The following is a 20,044-nucleotide window of genomic DNA, read 5'->3' as shown; positions in this document are numbered from 1 at the left end:
TGTTAACATGATGCCTAACGGTGGAAGGCAAACACAGATGATACAGAATACCTTTAAAGTTTGTCAACATAGTACATGCACATGCAGTGTAAACACAATTGCATGAAGATATAGCTAAAATGCTCACCTAACAAACAAATTAAACTCAACGGCGGTGTAAAGGAAATAATATGTGAGCATGCAAGATTTAAAATGGACTTGTGCATGGTAGATTCATACATGCAGTGCAGTTAATGGCTACACACACACACACACACACAACACACACACAACACAACACAACACATGCACACACAACACAACACAATACAACACACACACAACACACACAATCTAGACACATATTTTTTACATACTTGTACAATACAACAATATATTCACAAGTTATTTACATACAATAAAACAATCAATTCACAATTCACAAGTTTCTGCAGCAACGACCAGATATGCACAATCTTTGTACAAGTTAATCACAATCCCACACGTATACCACAGATATGTTACCAGTTTGTAACCATCGCATGACAAGTAGAAATTTCTGTATGGGTATTTAAGTAAAGTACAAATACTTTTGAGATTTACTAAAGTATAAGTACAGTACATATGATTTTCAAGGATATGTATTTTAATACAATACAAGTACTTTTGATAATATTTAAGTACAAGTACACATTTAAAGAGAAATTACAATTGAACTACTACTCTTATTAGGGATGGGCGGTATTGCAATATTGAAGAATGGTATGATATTAGGAAAAATACCTCGGTATCACTAAATACCTCGGTATCACTAAATACCTCGGTATCCTAAATACCTCGGTATCACTAAATACCTCGGTATCACTAAATACCTCAGTATCACTAAATACCTCGGTATCACTAAATACCCCGGTATCACTAAATACCTCGGTATCACTAAATACCCCGGTATCACTAAATACCTCGGTATCACTAAATACCTCGGTATCACTAAATACCTCGGTATCACTAAATACCTCTTTATCACTAAATACCTCGGTATCACTAAATACCTCGGTATCACTAAATACCTCGGTATCACTAAATACCTTGTATATTTCACACTCTTATTAAAAACATGAGAAAGCTATGATTTACACCTATACCCACATTGTGCTATTAAGGATCAAATGAAACAACAATATTATTGTGCCACTAAGTAAGTTTTGGAGTATTCCAAATAGTAAAAACCATTGTGAATACTTCAACACACATAGCTCTGTGCTTGTCTGCAGCGTAAACATGGTTGTATGGGGATGACTTCATCTACGTATATGGTCACCACTAAACCACAAAAAAATTAATTACTACATCAAATTCGGTATTCGGTATTTTTAGAAAACCACTTCGGTATCTGAAAAATACGTTTATTAACTACTAATACCTTAATATCTGATTGTGCATGTACATGTAGTTTCTACAAACATCAACTGAGCATGATAAAAGGTGTATTCAAAGAGTGAACACCATTAAACGTGACCGGATCTGCGAATACCCGACACAATAGTGCAAGCCTAAATTTCCAGTATAAAACATTGAAAACATTGGGTAAAATATTTGCGTATTATTGAAAAAATTCCATAAATTTTTTTGAATGCCTCTTTCTTAGTGAAGGAAGGGACTAACAATAAAAACCTGGACATCATCTTATTTGCCTGCTCGTGAGGAGTTAGACAATCTTTGTTTTGTTGCAGTAGACCCAAGGATATGCAAGTTATGAGCATTTTCTTACGTCACATTGAAGTGATAGTGTGCGATCGATTTTTCTTTACGAATTTTCTTCATGAGTAATGATGTATTTCATAACAATGAAAATTTTACACTTGTTCAGATAATTAGGGATATTGTAAATTCCCACTTTTCACCCTGAGGTCCCTTTCTATTCTCCATGTCTCACATATGTGATCCGCTGAGTGAAAACCAGCTGTTTTTGCACATTCCTCAAATTCCATTTGTGACTCGGTCTGCGAAAAGGGGTCTTATAGCCTTTCCAAATTGTCAAGTTTGACCAATCATAACTCCTCATGTTAACCTATCACCTTCATATTACACCAAGCCATAGTGCTACGTTAGGGGACTAAGTTTCAGGTAGGGCTGGGAGATTATATCAATTGTGGGATTAATCGTGATTGTTTCTGAACATCGTGATGTTGATATTATGTGTCATAAATAATCGTGATGTTGTGACATCACATGATGTTGATATGTGTTATAAATAATTGTCATGTTGTGACATCACACACAAATGTACACATACTGTTGTGGAAGAACATGTGATCCAGTAAACAAGTTTGCACTAAGAGTGCACTTCTGAGACAGTTCAATGTACAAATAAATCTTACTGATTAAAAAGCTTACTTGTTAGAAACAGATGAATTTCTATAATGACACTATTATTAATATTTGTATTGAATAACTGCCTATGGCCTTAATTGTGTTGAACAGTTATACACAATTTCACCGTGCATGGTTAAATAAATAATTTATACAAAATTGACCATACACAATGCTATGTATACAAGTGAGTTATAACATCGTGATAGTTATCATAATCGTGATATGTTACATCCTACAATCATGAAAGTAGCAAAATGTCACAATCGCTCAGCCCTAGTTTCAGGGTGATACACCACATTACTCACATGTCAAATTACAGGTTGCCAAGTACATGCAATTGAAAAGGCTATAAGACTCCTTTTCACAGACCGGATCACATTTTGTTGCTTCTCTGTACTCTATAGTAACAAAGGAGTGGACACTCAAAGTTTCAGCGTGATGAATAGTCTTGGAGTTATAGGGATAGACAGTTGGAACAGGAATAACCTTGATTTGTACAGCAACAATATGACAAATAAGTTACAGGCACTTGCTAAATCAACTATAACTCACGACTGAAACAAGCCACTAAAATGAGTCAGTATGTTCACCATGAATTGGCACATCAATCAAGGTATAGTATTTACCCTGTAGGTATCTGTGTGGACAAAGAATAAGGTCATTTCAACAACTCAATGATGACGGTAAACTTTGTTTCTACCACATTGTAAATAAGCACCCATAACTCTTACTCCCAATGAACAGGGGAATCTGGTGGTGTTACACTGGTGTACACAGTAGGTTTTATTAATTTGAGCTTTGCAGTACAAAACGAAGCGATTGAAATGCGTCATGTAGCATGTGTACTTTTACCCAGTTTATTTCAATAGCAAAATAGAATTTCGCGAAAACGGCGAGTTTTCGCTCATCGGGTCACATTATGAGTACAGTTTCTTGTTCAACAACAACAGCAACTGTGGAAACTTGCAATTTACCAGGCCAGCACCCAGGATAAGTTGCCTCATACTACACTACACTACTACAACTACGTATGCACACAGACACATTACACACACACACACACTACACACACGTACATACCATCCATATCAGACCCAATCAAAATGACATTCTTATAAATCATAACTTGTTCACAATACACTCCAGGGTGTATTACTATCTTATCACCATCCCTGGCTGAGTTTATGGCCTGAACAATTGTAGCGTAGTATGGGACTTGTGTGGCTTCTAGCCTCAGGGGATGTGTCTTTGACAACGTAGCCATTTTAGGATGAACATGTAGTGACTCATACTGTGGGGATCATGTGATTATTGTGGTGATGTCATCAGTGTACCTACCATCACTTCAAAGTGCTGTTTCCATGCCAACTATTCTTGAGGACATACCATCTTGTACATGTTGTCATAGTAACTGTATGAGTATGATGTAGACACGTCGGAACAAATCCCTCCTATAAGATGAAATAATATCCAGCACTGATCTGATTGGCTAAACTGACCATAGGGTTGTGTCATTGGCTACATTGTTAAATTGTTGACACACAAGCATCACATGACACAGGTCCCTCTCTCGTAGAAATGAGAATATCACCAATAATAACTCAACAGGTAGTAACTGATCTAGATATGGTTGACCTGTTTATAATAAGTATCAACACAATACCATATATGGGTACAGCAAAGACTACAATGTCAAATGTACCACTCTGCGTGGGCAGTTCAAAGGCACCGCCAGTGCCATAATTTGTATATTGCACTGCTGCAGACCGCAGCGAGTGCATTATAACTTATAACGCACTGGTTGCGGTTTTGTAGACCACAACGAGTGCATTATAAGTTATAATGCACCGACCGCAGTGCAATATACAGATATTGCACTGGCTGCGGTTTTGTGCAGCATAGCACAAGTGCCGGTGGCGAAGACCACTACGACACCTCACCTAATAGGTGGAAAGATCACTCGAATTCTTTTATAGCCTGACATGTAAAGGTCGATTGTGGGCCATAACGTCACCAATACGTATAATGTTTACAAGCAGCCAATGGCAATCGAAAAAGCCAACGTGGGTGGTCACAACTCTAGTCTACATATATACAAACATACTTATACACCTTACTAGTCTGGTGCCATCTTAGCCCAGATTAAACTGTAGTCCACTTCGACAATGACTCAATAAAACAAATATATTCTAAATAATACTAACCTTTACGTTCGATTGTGGGAACCAGTTTTGTCATGCCACCACATTCGAGTTTAGCCAGTGTGAATAGTAAGAATTAGACTAGTATCGTTTATTAGTTAGGTTTTGTTTACTTAAACCGTCTATTTAGCTGCTTTTTTCGCTCGAGAGAATCACTATGGCGATTAGTCTGGTGCTTAGTCTATATGGCACGCTGGCATGCTGAGCACTACATGATGAGAGTCGAACAGCGAATGCAGGTTAGTGATATAACCCATAGTGTACTAGCTTTCAATATCTCAGGTGGCTGTGGTACTGCAGGGGGAACGTCATCGCAACGTCCGGCTTGGTTACCCACATTCGATGTTAGAAACCTGGCCTTTATAAGTGTTACAGCTGTCTTGTGAGACTCTCCCCACCTATTAGGTGAGTTGTACATAACAGTTATACAACGTGCACTCGTGCTCTACCTGTATAAACGCACTAGCCTTCGGGCCTAACGGCCCTCAGGCTCGTGCATTTATATCAGGCAGAGCACTCGTGGCCGTTGTATAAATATATATTACATAACAAGACAATTGAAATACATTGAAATACAATCAGTGGTACAAAAAAATTACGCATGTTTTAATTGTTTTAGTAAACAGTGAAGTAAGACGTACATACGTATGTATCTACTAATAAACTGTACCACTGGATTGGCCTCTTATGTAGATATTTGTTTTCCTTCTGTACCATGAAGCAAATCTGAGTTACGTACATGTGTTTAGTGTTGTGGTAAAACATATCTTTAATGTTGCTGTTTCTAAGCTACTTGCTTGATAGTAGTACAGGTATAAATAAGTCAAAAACTATAATATTCCCGTAAAGACACTGTGCAAGTCAATTGTTTTGCTCTTCTTGTTGTCTATCACTACAACTCCAAAACCACTTACTAGATAAGGCTGAATCTTTAACAGCCAATTGGTTTTACCCTCTAGGTAATAAGTCATAAAATGAAATAAACATACACACACACACACATGCACACACACACACACACACACCAACACAACATCATAAAACAAAATGTTTACTGGAACATTTTAGTAGAAGTCCATCAACTTTGAAATGTTTCACTCTACGACTGGTCCTATGCTGCAAGTGGACATGTACACTTGTAAGGAGCCATGACCATAGATAATATATACTACGTAGTATATAGGCCATGACTGACTGCATAGGTGAGTGAAAACTACCAGAAATGTGTGTGTGCATTACAAACTACATGTGATAATATAACAGGCCATGTCTACTCTAAACTCCATTAAAGATTTGGTCCCAACAGGTTCAGCTCTAAACATTTCTATATCAGGATAGAAAACCATTTTTCGGCTGGCACATTGCAGTCCACTGTAAAGTTTATGTACTAAGGGATCTCTGGATTATGTAGGTGTCCTCAAGTGGCATTAACATAATATGGACACCTCAGAAGTTGGGAGTGAGTCAGTTTATGTACTAATGTGTTCACAATAACATGTTCCACTCACCTCAGAATAATCCAGCTCATTTCAGTGTCGTTTCCTACATCTTCTGCTGCTCATGTTGCCACTGATCCAGCTACAAGTGATACCAGTTACAACAACTTCAACACTATTAACTAATTGTAACATGTGTTAAACACTTTGTTCAGCTGATTGGAATGATAAACAAATGTGAAGCGGTTTACACCACAGACTAAACTACTCAAATATTAACATAACTTGGAGATGAACCACAAAACACACTATTAATACGTCATATAGGTTTACCTAATAACAAAACACACACACACACTGTTCTACTCATCTCTTGAACAGTTACAAGTGAGCGATAAAGTACATTAAACTGGTGACGCCCCTAAACACACGGAGCCAACGCACGCGATATTCAGCTTTATACTGGCTACGTTAGTAACGCACATATAAGACAACACACCTTCTCTTTTCAGGAAGATCAAGTTCTACCAACTATCTTTGATGTTCGGAAAGCAAAATGTGCGAGAAATATGATCACTAACCAGATAACGTCCAGAAAGTGATGTCATTATATTTTAAAATTTCTACATGATTGTGGTTTTTAAATAATTGTCACGGCAATGCCTCAAAGGTAAGGTGCAAAGGTAAGGGGTACTCATGCTACCTTCATCAGGGATAACCCGTGATTTGATAACAAGCCAATACATCGACTAGTTCCTGGAGAAGATGGTGGACCAGACGTGGCTAGTTGTCTTCAATGGATGATACCCCAACGTGTGTTGCGTATGGTCAATTCGCGTGCTAATACTTGATAGTATCAGTACCAGGCATGGGGCGAAGTACATTGAAAATAGTGTTGCACCAATATGCATATTTTCACATTTACCGATACTGATTTTCACTCATTCCTGTAGCCGATATGCTGATATTTACTGATATTCTATTCAGTAGGTCAGGGGAGAAGGGGCAATAATCATCTAAAGTTTGTGTGTATAACATCATTTAATTACTTACGTGGGCGGCCGATTCTACAATGTTTCTTACCAGTGTACCATTAACCCCTTTCACGAAAATGAGTTATAAAACACCTAAGTCAGCTTCTCAAATGGAGTTTTGGTGGGATTCCAGACCCTTTACAAATAGTAATTGGTCAATTGCGTGGGCAGCCGATAAATATACACAGCCTATTACAGCCTTGCAACCACACTATTCACAGATAAACAAGCCTAAATAGTTATAAACAAGTACAGCAAATAAATGTTTACCGCTTACCTCTGCATTCACTACTTTCTTTTAATACTGTCGTGTGTTTATTACTGTCATTAATAATTGATTGTGGGTTTAGGTTATCGGCAAATAATTTCCTCTTCGTAGCCGATACTGTTACTTGTAAAATCACCGTATATCAGCTGTTACCAAGTATTCAACCGATTATCGGTGCAACACTAATTGAAAAGTATTTAAGTAAAGTACAAATACTTTTGAGATTTACTAAAGTATAAGTACAAGTACATATGATTTTCAAGGATATGTATTTTAATACAATACAAGTACTTTTGATAGTATTTAAGTACAAGTACACATTTAAAGAGAAATTACAATTGAACTACTACTTTTATTAGGGATGGGCGGTATTGCAATATTGAAGAATGGTATGATATTAGGAAAAATACCTCGGTATCACTAAATACCTCGGTGTCATAAATACCTCGGTGTCACTAAATACCTCGGTGTCACTAAATACCTCGGTGTCACTAAATACCTCGGTGTCACTAAATACCTCGGTGTCACTAAATACCTCGGTGTCACTAAATACCTCGGTGTCACTAAATACCTCGGTGTCACTAAATACCTCGGTGTCACTAAATACCTCGGTGTCACTAAATACCTCGGTGTCACTAAATACCTCGGTGTCACTAAATACCTCGGTGTCACTAAATACCTCGGTGTCACTAAATACCTCGGTGTCACTAAATACCTCGGTATCACTAAATACCTCGGTATCACTAAATACCTTGTATATTTCACACTCTTATTAAAAACATGAGAAAGCTATGATTTACACCTATACCCACATTGTGCTATTAAGGAACAAATGAAACAACAATAATATTGTGCCACTAAGTAAGTTTTGGAGTATCCCAAATAGTAAAAACCATTGTGAATACTTCAACACACATAGCTCTGTGCTTGTCCACAGCGTAAACATGGTTGTATGGGGATGACTTCATCTACGTATATGGTCACCACTAAACCACAAAAAAATTAATTACTACATCAAATTTGGTATTTGGTATTTGTAGAAAACCACTTCGGTATCTGAAAAATATCTTTATTAACTACTAATACCTAAATATCTGATTGTACATGTACATGTAGTTTCTACAAACATCAACTGAGCATGATAAAAGGTGTATTCAAAGAGTGAACACCATTAAATGTGACTGGATCTGCGAAAACCTGACACAATAGTGCAAGCCTAAATTTCCAGTATAAAACATTGAAAACATTGGGTAAAATATTTGCATATTATCGAAAAAATTCCAATAATTTTTTGAATGCCACTTTCTTAGTGAAGGAAGGGACTAACAATAAAAACCTGGATATCATCTTATTTGCCTGCTCATGAGGAGTTGGAAAATCTTTGTTTCGCTGCAGTAGACCCAAGGATACGCAAGTTATGAACGTTTTCTTACGTCACATTGAAGTGATAGTACGTGATTGATTTTTCTTCACGAATTTCACCTTTGTATGCAGTGAAGAAAGGTGCTAGAAGGACAAACATACCTAGTACATAATTTCCCAATCCATGGCGAACATGATGTTGAAACATTCAGCACAGTACATCAATCCGTTCGTACGTTAGTTACAACTGTTTTAGTAAGCACCTGTAATTCATTTACCCAGTCACGGTATCTAACTTATTTAGACTATGGTTTAAAGTACATACCTTTATAGCCAGAGCATGAGTGTGGGGTGAAACAGCAATGCAGAACAACAGCCTAAAGTCCACAAAAATAATTATTCAACCGGTAACCAGAACAACGGCTAGAACTACAGTAGATACATTGTTTAGCACGTCTACTACTTGTCCAGAATTATTTGTGGAACACGGAGATGAAGAGTATTACAGTATTATCAAGTAGTGCAGTGTGCCTTTCTGTTATAATTATTGATCATGTACAAAATTGTGGGTTACTATGTGAACATGTGTAGGTGACTACGTGAGCATGTCAGTTGACTAAGTGATTTAGTAAATGAGCCATACCATAGTCTAAACTAGTATATTAAAAATTATGAATTTAAAAATGAAGTAGGGATCCAATCGATAAAAAGTAGTGAAACAAAAGATGAACAATAGTAGCTATTACAGTATAGCTCAGTGGGAAATCCCTACTTTGGCATTGAACACAAAATAATTGTTACACCATGCCAAAGTAGGGATTTCCCACTGAGCTATGCTGTAATAACTACCATTGTTCATCTCTTGTTTCACTACTTTTTATCGCTTGGATCCCTACTTCATTTTTAAATTCATAATTTTCAATATACTAGTCTGTTTAGTTTTTTGGTAAAGCATACAGCTATAAATGTGTGACTGTTCTATTAGGGTGACTGCTGTATTAGAGTATCTCGAGTCAGCCTGCAAAAGATGTGTGCTTGCCCAAAAAGGTGTGTTCATCGTAGTTTTGATCGATCGAGACCATGCCCCTTTTAAACTAGCTGTATTTGTGACCACACACCTTCAGGTTGGCAGGCTGATTTGAGGTACTCTAGTCTAATAATCGATACATCGATATATGTAGAATAAAGAATGGGCGTGATCTTGTGACCTATCGTGGAGTACAGGTACCTCCGTACAGTAGCGTACTCAAAGCACCTTAAATAATTTTGTGGCATCTATTATGCTGCTTAAAGAAAGTGTTGATATGGAAAATTAACGCCTCGATATGGTTTCGTTGGATGAAGAAGACAAGCAGCCTGATTGAAGATAAAAGAAAAGACAAGGCGCACAGGGTGTACAATCGTCGGAACCCCAAAAGGCACATCCCACCGGTGAGTTTGTTGTTGTATAACGTAAAATGGTGACCATGCGCTACTTCATTTGGGCTCTAGGCTTGCGACTGTGGTCAGTGAGTGAGGCAGTGATGCTAAAATTGGAGATTTTGGCAAAATTTTATATCCGGCCACCTGTAAGTGTTTTGTTGTATTTAATGCTGTTTTATGTATTATATGGACCAGTACTATTCCGTAAAGGTGGTTTTCGCCGCATACAATGTCTGTAGGATGATTTTTAAAGGCGGAATTTTGGGTGGCGTGCGAAACATTCACCACGATCCCTACTTAAACGGTACAACCGTACCATTTGATAGTGTCAAGCTAACACCATCCTGGTTATATTATAAGAGGATATTAACATAATTATTGTATAGTAGTAGGATCTGCTCAGGGGCAGGTTGTACTGCTAATAGCAAATATATAGTCTATCTAACATTCAATGTACACATGGTTTGGATGAAGAGGTACACTTAAACAACTACTTCTCATCTTGTTATAAAGGCCATACAATGAAAGTCTAAATCAGCTGATATACTGACTACAAGAGTAATATGTGTGTACCACTTTCACACCTCAGATCAAAGGAAAGCCAGTGCATATGTAATAGTTAGACTTCAGACCACAGGGGTCTAAGTAATTTAGTAACCCGATGGCCATGTGTCGTGGTGCCTGAGCGAAGCGAAGGCACTACTACAGGGCCTGAGGGTTACTAAATTACTTAGACCCCTGTGGTCTGAAGTCTAAGTTATTTAGACCCTTTATGTAGTTGTTGTACCTTAACCTTGTTGACAGCTGCTTGTAACAGAGAAATGTAGCATTCATTAGTAGAAACAAGCCATTATTCCACCCGTAACGGGTTTAAAAGTAATTTTCAGGTGGCGATGCGTTGCCAACGCTACCAGTCCGGGTGCGCGTAATAAACATGAAAAGGTTCTAAGTAAACATGAAAAGGGTCTAAGTAAACATGAAAAGGGTCTAAGTAACTTAGACACCTCCAAAATTCACCAAATTCACCACCAAAAGGGTCTAAATATCACATAGTGCACTGGCTCAACATGTTAATGAGATAGACACACTGCCTTAACGAGATATACGCTGCGTATATCTCGTTTAAGGCAGTGTGTAGAGTAACTTACCTAATATCAGACGGGCTCCAAAATCGGACGTGATTACTTGAGCTACAACAGGAATTTTTGAACAACTTACATGTCTTCAGATAGTTCAAGGCTGTGGAACTAGTATCAGCTTTCTCGGCTCCTTTGTCTGATGGCAGAAGACCTGCAAAGTCATTTCCTATTAATACGTATAATCCAGAAAAAGTCAATTCACAGACACCCAGTTTACAAATCACATTTACATCCAATCAACAGTTTTATATCTTCACATTGTAGAGTAACTTATCTACTTTCTAAATATTCCCAGTTTATTTAATCAAATCCTTTAAATCACGAATTATAAATCAAATAAAATGAGACATCAGCAAATCTTGTCCGTTCAACCAGATGGTTAGGATTACTTCGTATGTGACTTCTTTGTTGATAGGTAACTACTACTGTCAGTATTGTGATTAGGGCTGAGCGATATTATCGTTTTAACAATATATCGTGATATTTTGAGAGTATCGATATCGCAATATTTTGTTATTAACTATCGTGATATCATGCCTGTACATTACTGTCATTAAAAATCCACTTGTTATGCAGTACTTGGCTAAGAATCCTTGTAAGTGATAAAGCCTACCCACTTGGTTATCCCTGTAGAAAGGTGTGAACACCATAACATAACCTCAAAGCATGTGTTACAATAACTGTTACTGTAAACAAGGATGATAATGGCTAGTTTGATACTACCTTTAAAGACTTCCTGCAGGAATGCTGAGCTATAAACTATGTAGATTGACTTATTTGTATCGTGAACTATTCAGTATCGTGAATAGTGGCTTTAGTATCGATCATGATACTAAAATAGCAGTATCGCTCAGCCCTAATTGTGATGTGAGGAAGTTTTGACTATCATTTGTTTGGTGTCTATAGACAATAAACCTGTTTTTGAAGACCAAAATCAGGCCTACAGGATGCAGCGACAGGAAACCTACCTCACCAATCAAACTACCAACATTTTAGGTGAAGGCTTACTCAGAGGAAAGTTGAACTCCAGTATTACGATAAAAGATCAAGGCTACAGAGAGTTAAAACTTCTAATTTTAGATATTTTGACAAATTTCCACTCCAAAAAAGGCAATGGAATTTAATGCCACTGCAGCTATATTCAAGTGAGAGTTAGTCCAACAAGTAACAGCAGTTAGCAAAAGATGTCAATTTTCACATTGGTAGCTACTCTATAAATGGTGTGGATAGTCTGGTACTAGTCAACTGGACCTGTAATGAATATACTGACTATTTATGAAGGATCAATTCCTTATATAGTCATTTCAGTTACCATATACCAACATGTGGTCTAAGTGTGTGATGTACGTGACCACTAAATGAAACAAAACTAAACAAAGAGCTGGCTAATGAAGTGATCTGACATACCCACCTTATAACTTTCTCACTTCTCAAATACCACTTTTACACAGTCTAGTTAACTATCAAAGTTCCTGGCTGCATGACAGTCCATCTTTATGAAATGATGGATATCACAAAATCATAATTAAAATCACATATAAATCATTGATTTCAAAGAAATTATTATGATTGTGAAATTTCGTACACCCTTTGAAAAGTGATGGACTCCTCAGCTGCAACTGAAATGATTGATATGTCTATACGTGAGAGAGAGACATCTTATTTGCTAAGACAATAAATAATATAATATAATTACAGGGTTTAACTCAGGTGTACCATGCACTGGGTGGACAGTACAGGAACCCCGGCAAGACTTAAATTATTAAATTACAATACAAAAATAATATGTCATGTAGAAAAGTTCACGACATCCCAGTCCGGGGAGGCTCTAGAATTAAAAATCCTGTATGAGCAGGAGACAGCAATGCGAGCATCCTGCTCAAACAGTGATCTTACGGTCTTTCAATCTAGTCTCATTGTAGACCAGACCAACTTATTTATTTTATGTGTGGGTGGGGAATAAGTGGTCTTGTACACTACCAATGGAATTTCTGTCGTGTTACATTCACTACTGAGCAACATATTTTGTAGTATATCACAGCACCTAAAGTGTAAGAAGAGAATGGCTTCATCAATCAACACCCACAGTACAGCTGGTGGAACACTACACAGATTGGAAGTGTACAAGACCACTTTTCCCCCAAAAGAAAAAAGTCGGTCTGATCTACATGAGACCCTAACGTCAATCATGTTCTTTTATTAAATCTTTATAACTTAAATTATGCCCTAATAAGGTAATGATCGATATCATAGTCCATCCACACTCCTACACAAACAATTCCACTACTCACCACAACTTCCGCCTATTGTTCACTTTCTCCTTCATCATGATCCTTCTTGTAGTACGATAAGGTTAGTACTCGTTAAGTTCACTACTTTGTTTTAATGAACGTGTCGTGTAGCGAACCCGACGATACGACCTCAATAACTGCCTTGTCACATCTTGGGCACAACCAGCCTGCGACCGGTGACAATGGCGTCAACCTCATCTTCAACGGATACAGTTCCCAGCGGAAAATCCAGTAAGATATAGATTCAACTGTCAACCACAGCGTAAGGAAAAGAAGCCTCATAACTGGAGAATTAATTTCAAGCTTAGCGCCTACTAGTGATTGGAGGCGCTTATTACCTTGCGAGAAAGTTTTTAAGGTGGCACAAATTTTTCATGCTTCATGCCCGCGGGCGCCCCTGCTGGCATATTATTACTATACTAAAAGGATAACATTCATATTTTTACAATTTAGAGATACATGTCAATATTTGTCCACAGGCTGCTGGGCCCAGGCCTGGTTTGTAAACCCACGAACACTTTGTAACACAAACTACATCTGTTGTTTGTTGAAAAATATTAACTACATACATGTAAATTCAATCTGTATTGTACAAAATGACAATGAAATAGTGTAATAACATTCAATACTATAGGGGAGGACAGGCCTGAGGCACATGACATGTCCAAGTTTGTTGTTCAAAAGTGTGCACCAAATTGGAGGGAGCTAGGTGAAGCCCTAGGAATGTCACCAGAGATACTCAACATCATCCATACTGACTATCCTAACAGTTGTGAGGAGAGGTGTAAAGTGATGTTAAGGAGATGGTTACAACAAGATCCCTCAGCAACATGGGGTAAACTGGTTGATGCTATCCATTCCTCTACTCCATCAACATCCATCACTACTGGAGGTACTAGACTATTAGAGTTGTCACAATTGTAGTATGTATTGTATAGGTACAGTGGTCTCCCAGTTGTCTCGTCATGTGAAGGGAGTCTACAAGCAGACAAGGTTTGATGTTGGGAAGGACACTTGGCCTCCTGAACAACCTAAAGATTTCACTCCAGTTGTGTTAGTACATTATGAAGAACAACGTACCATGAAAGATGTCAACATCATCACTAAAGCAGTCCACACTGGTCACATCAGTGATGTCATCTCTGCTGCTAGTAGTCAACCAGTAACCAAACGTCATCAACTAGACAGTCATCAACCATTGAGAGAGGCTCTTCAAACTAGCAAGGTGACAAGAAATGTTGCTGACATACTGAAGCCTTTTGATCAGTGCGATGATCCACAAACAATCCTAATAGAAGGTGCTCCAGGTATTGGGAAATCAATACTGATGAAACACATTTCTTACTGTTGGGCTGAGGGAGAAGTGATGAAGAAGATTCAACTGGTGTTGTTGATCTGTCTCAGGGATCCTGGTGTTCAAAAGATGGCTTCACTCCAAGATCTCCTTCAGTCTTTCTGTGAACGCAACATTGATCCCGCTAAGATTATACAATGTGTTGAATCTGTCTCTCAGGACAATGGCAGGACAGTTAGTATCCTCCTTGATGGCTATGATGAATTCCCTGAAGGTCTGAGGGAGAACAGTTTAATAGCTGACATCATAAATCGTAAAGTGTTACCTGAGTGTGGGTTGATAGTGTCATCTCGTCCTCATGCTTCACAACACCTCCATAACAAGGCCACTCTCAGAGTTGACATTCTGGGTTTTACTGAAACAGAACGACAACACTTCATTCAACAATCACTGAAGACACAACCTCACAAAATACCACAACTCACTGACTATCTCCATCATCACACCACCATCAATAGCCTTTGCTTCACGCCTTTCCATCTTATTGTTCTACTGTTCCTCTTTAAGAAGGGATATCCCCTACCAAACAATTCTACTGAATTGTACAAGCTATTCATTAGCCTTACCATCTGCCGACACCTTGCCAAATATGGTAACACTGTCACGCAGCCTATCACAGATCTCAACAATCTTCCAGATCCCTGTGGAAAGATAATACAACAATTATCAAAGCTTTCTCTACAAGCATTAAATAACAATCAACTAATAATCACCTTGGAGCAAATCAAGTCTGTCTGTCCACAGCTGGAGGCCATACCAGGAGCCATCAATGGCTTCGGTCTCTTACAAGTCGTAGAACACATAGACATCTTCAATGCAACGAAAACGTTCAATTTTATCCACTTTTCAGTACAGGAATACCTCGCGGCTCACTATGTCGCCAACCTCCCACTCGACGAAGAGCGGTCCATCCTCGAAGAGTATTTCTGGAGCGATATCCATTACAACATGTTCAACCACTACGTTACACTTACAAAAGGACAACGTCCATCATTCAAGCTGTTTCTTCGTAGTGGAAACGAGGCGATCACCATCGACGATAAATTCCTCAAAGATGAGCTACAGCGTCTTCGCTTATACAGAATCCTCTACGAGGCTGGCGATATTTCAACTTGTAAAACTATCGAGGAAAAGTTTACTGATAAAAAAATCTACCTATCAGACTCTCTATCACCTAATAACTTAGAAGATCTAACAACATTACTAACCTGCTCGTCCTGTAGAAACTGGAAGATGATTAATTTGTACAGCTGCCATATTCAAGATTACGGACTCCAATTACTACACCGTAGTCTACACCATTCCAACATCACAATAGATTACCTCAGGTTGGGCAACAATGACCTTTCTTCATCCTCAGACAGCTCCCTCAGTGATATCATCATCACCTGTAAGGTGAAAGTGTTGGGTATTAGCTATAACAAAGCTGTTGGGGAAACACCACACTTCTTCACCACCACACTAACACATCCTTCATGTGTGATAGAGGGACTGTACATGTACAATAACAACTACTCCACCACAAGACCAGTCATGGAGTTGTTCTCTTCACTGAGGGAGAACAAGACAGTGAAGAGGCTGGGGATTAGGGGTAACAACATTTCTGATGATGAGTGTGGTGTGATCTGTGATGTGCTGCGTGTGAACCATACCCTGAGGGAGCTGTATATGTGGGATAACCCAATTACTGGACAAGCCTCACAACTGATCCTGGATGCCCTCAAGAACAATAATACATTAGAACTGCTAGCACTACCCTCCTACTACCCTGAGGACATCAAGAAGGAGATTACATCACTAGAACAAGTTGTTAATGAGAAGAGAAGAAGACGAGGATGTGACGTAAAGCTGGGAATTGAGTTTTGGTGATTGTAGAACATTTCTTGTGTTATTACTAAATTGTATTTACCCGCCATTATTGTTATTATTTGATTAAATTAGTTAATTAGATGTTTTGTGGTTAACGAGACATGTTCACTACACCCTCAGGGTACTTCCCTCATTATTAATGATTAGCTGGTTGGTAATGAAACAATCAACTTTACATTGGGCTAGTTGTATTTTAGTGATCAAGATGATGAACTGTGATCAAGTTGATAATCAACAAGATCAATACGATGATCAACGAGATCAAGATGACAATTGATCTAATATAATACGAGTCAATAGTTAGTTTGATTAGTTTAAAGTACTACTAACTAGTTGGGTATTATTTAAACTAAGTAGTTGTCATGGTAACACTCAACAGGTGTAATCCTCTGAAGACAACACTACCAAATACTGCTCAGCTTGGTTATTGTGGAGTTGTAAATTTTTGCGAAACAGCTAAAATAGCCTCCATCATAATTATGTGTCTGAAATATGATACACAAATGATTTCTCCGTATTTCTTTGGATACTACAGTAATGTTACCAAAGTTTAAAATGCAGAATGTTTAGCCAAAACCAGGAATTTTAGTCAGTGACAATATTTTTGAGAATTCGCAAAAATTTGGACTAAAATTGAATCATTACACTACTCATCCTAAATCATTGTTCATTATACGAGTATTAGTTGTATTTGTCCTATGGCAACTCTCAAACACATTCTTTAAAAAAACGAAAAACTCTTATTAAACACATCAAGAATTAATTTTTAAAAATTTAAGCTAGCCACAACTTTCAGTTTCTTCGCCCTCTTGTTAACTGTGTTACCACTGAGACACAATTCCAAACTTAAACAAGTAATTGTTTCATTAACAACTGACTATCACCCTTCACCCTCAAAGTGTAATACTAAACAATTAGCTACTCACCTTAATGTGTTCAAACAAACAACAATTATACTATCACTGTTCTATACCATATGCGTATTTTGTACCGTACGCGTATGGTATGTACCATACGCGTACGGTACGATTTTCCGTACCATACGCGTACGGTATAGACATACGCGTATGGTACGTACCATATGCGTATTATACCTTTTCTCAGTATCTTCTAGTCTTGCCATCACCTAGCTACAATGGGCTGTCTTTACAAGCATTTCTACACTTAAAAATAAAGAGTAACCACCATTCTGAGAGTTCCCAGTGTAGGGAGGATTTAACACCCCATAGAGAGTAACCAACACTCTGAAGAGAATAACCATTACTCTGAAGAGTAAGTGACACCACCTTCAGAGCATGTGTTACTCCCCAGTTACTCCCTTGGAGTAATGGTTACTCTCCAGGGGTGTTAAATCCTCCCTACACTGGGAACTCCTTGAGAGTTGTGGTTACTTTTCATTTTAACAGTGTAGCTGAGCAAACTTAGAACACAACACAATAATCTGCTTACTACTGAGCTGTAACTATAAATTTATTCATCAGCACACTGCATGCATTTTACCCTTGCCATGCATGCCCATGCATTTCCCACTATAGTCCTATACTAATGTACCTAAATCTTATGTACATGACCTCACTTTGTCTGCAGAACTTTACATAAATGTAGTGTGCATGTATGCTACTTTATACAGTAGCTATCAGAAGCATGCAGATGGTCTTATATATATACTCAATTATAAGTGTGGATAACTGACAATTTACAACAGAATTGGGTAAATAAGCAAGGAGAGCAATTACAACATGCATGGTAGCTAGTAAGCTCTAACTGAATTATACATATATGCATATACTGCTTGTGCAAAGCAAATAACTGGAAAAATGAACTTCGTAAGTGTCATCAGTTGTGCAGCATGGCTCCTCACTGTATTTGCATTTTTATATACTATGTACACTCTTCTTCTTTTGAAGATCCAATGTCTTGTTTACGTACTTTTCTTGTTTATACATACCGTAAATAGTATATTCATCACACTGGACCTACAAGCACAAATTAATGTGGATGTTGTTAACTTTAAAGAGTACATTCAGATAAGAGTAGCTAAACACATTGTCTTCCCATCCACAAGTATGACAGTAAGTAGCAAGTAGCTATACAACACACTTAACAATAATAAAACAATGCATGCTACTTAATATACATTCATTACTGAACTATACATTAGAACTCATAAACTCACCATAAAATCTCTGCCACGTTGTGTTTTTCTACTTCATCTCAGCAGGCAATGTACATGCCTCATTCAATAGCAAAGATTCAGCGAACTACAGTTAAAAAAAATTATTGCACAATTAATTACTATGCACATCAGTCTTAGAGTATAGCGTGTCTAATATTGCTATATTAAGCTACAGCCATGCAGATTTACATTAATTTGCAAACTAAAAACATTACTTTCTCTACAGTTATATCTCTTTGCTACCTCCCTCAATGTTATTGTATCAGCATTCTCCAGGTCTTCCTCTGTTTGAGCAATCATTATTTCTCGAGCTCATCTGATTAAAATTGTCTGTTCAACACACCTTTAGTGCCACCAGGCATAAATATCCATTTTTAAGTGGAAGCTAGTGTACTAACAAATTAAAGGTAAACAATAGATTATATGTAGCAACAATAGAATAAAATATTTAATGAAATAATATATATATGCCTGAAAAAATTGGCTCCATTTGCCAATGGATGCAAATTATTTAATATGGTTGCTATGTTGTAACCAATCAGAATGCGCAGTATATGGATAATTATATCAAAATCTTATGTTTATGTTTAGCTACAATGCTACCTCTACTGGCTTAGTGTATGCATTCCAGTTATATTCATTGAAAAATCGTGAATATCAATATGCTGGCACAATTCTACAGCCTAAAAGAAATGAATGTCTTTTGTCCTAAATAATGCTTTAGAAGATCAAACTTCAAATTTCAGTTTCTGAGTAAGACAAGGAGCATACTACTCTTGTTTTATGTTGAAGGGATAATTGGGCACCTTTAAACCCAAACACATTTTTACAAAGTTCATATATACAAGTATAGAGAAACCCCTAGTAGAGTTTTGGGTAATATCGCTCTATATAGCTTTTAATTATTGTACTAATCTTTGACTATCTTCAGGAGTATTTGTAAACACATAATATTATGTGTGGGTATTGTTCTAATTGTAGGGAAGTGTAGGCAGACCATTTATAGGCAAAACAGACTACTGTATATAATATTATTAATCAATAACTGATTGTACACAATAACAACTAACTCTTACAACTACAGTAGTACACAATAATAATGTTACAGGTATGCATAAATTACATTATATTACATCA

General features: G+C 37.5%; 2 protein-coding genes and 1 long non-coding RNA gene across 3 annotated transcripts in view; 1 reads left to right on the top strand and 2 right to left on the bottom strand.

Annotated features, from left to right (window-relative positions):
• LOC136247707 (F-box only protein 11-like) overlaps positions 1-20,044 on the bottom strand; it is a 122,964-nt gene that overhangs the window by 20,193 nt on the left and 82,727 nt on the right. The window contains exons 3-6 of the mRNA XM_066039538.1: positions 5,612-5,672; positions 3,855-3,990; positions 3,694-3,806; positions 3,436-3,646 (exon numbers count right to left, since the gene is read on the bottom strand). Of these exons, the coding sequence (XP_065895610.1) occupies positions 3,758-3,806; positions 3,855-3,990; positions 5,612-5,672 (246 nt within the window). The 3' untranslated portion in view covers positions 3,436-3,646; positions 3,694-3,757. The remainder of the gene's footprint in view (positions 1-3,435; positions 3,647-3,693; positions 3,807-3,854; positions 3,991-5,611; positions 5,673-20,044) is intronic.
• Positions 13,504-16,825, top strand: LOC136247703 (protein NLRC3-like). The gene is made up of 2 exons (XM_066039532.1): positions 13,504-13,569; positions 13,620-16,825. Exon 2 carries the CDS (start codon positions 14,434-14,436, stop codon positions 16,729-16,731), a length of 2,298 nt encoding a protein of 765 aa, XP_065895604.1. The 5' UTR covers positions 13,504-13,569; positions 13,620-14,433; the 3' UTR covers positions 16,732-16,825.
• Positions 18,401-19,936, bottom strand: LOC136246289 (uncharacterized). The gene is made up of 3 exons (XR_010696362.1): positions 19,123-19,936; positions 18,908-18,992; positions 18,401-18,707 (listed from the first exon to the last, which is right to left on the bottom strand). It is a non-coding gene; the product is annotated as an uncharacterized lncRNA (long non-coding RNA).

Source organism: Dysidea avara, chromosome 2 (genome assembly GCF_963678975.1).
Source record: "Dysidea avara chromosome 2, odDysAvar1.4, whole genome shotgun sequence".
NCBI lineage: Eukaryota > Metazoa > Porifera > Demospongiae > Dictyoceratida > Dysideidae > Dysidea > Dysidea avara.
This window is presented reverse-complemented; position numbering and strand designations above follow the sequence as displayed.

What these genes read in the sequence shown, in the direction of transcription:
- LOC136247703 (XM_066039532.1), top strand. Translation starts at nt 14,434, where the DNA reads ATGTATTGTATAGGTACAGTGGTCTCCCAGTTGTCTCGTCATGTGAAG.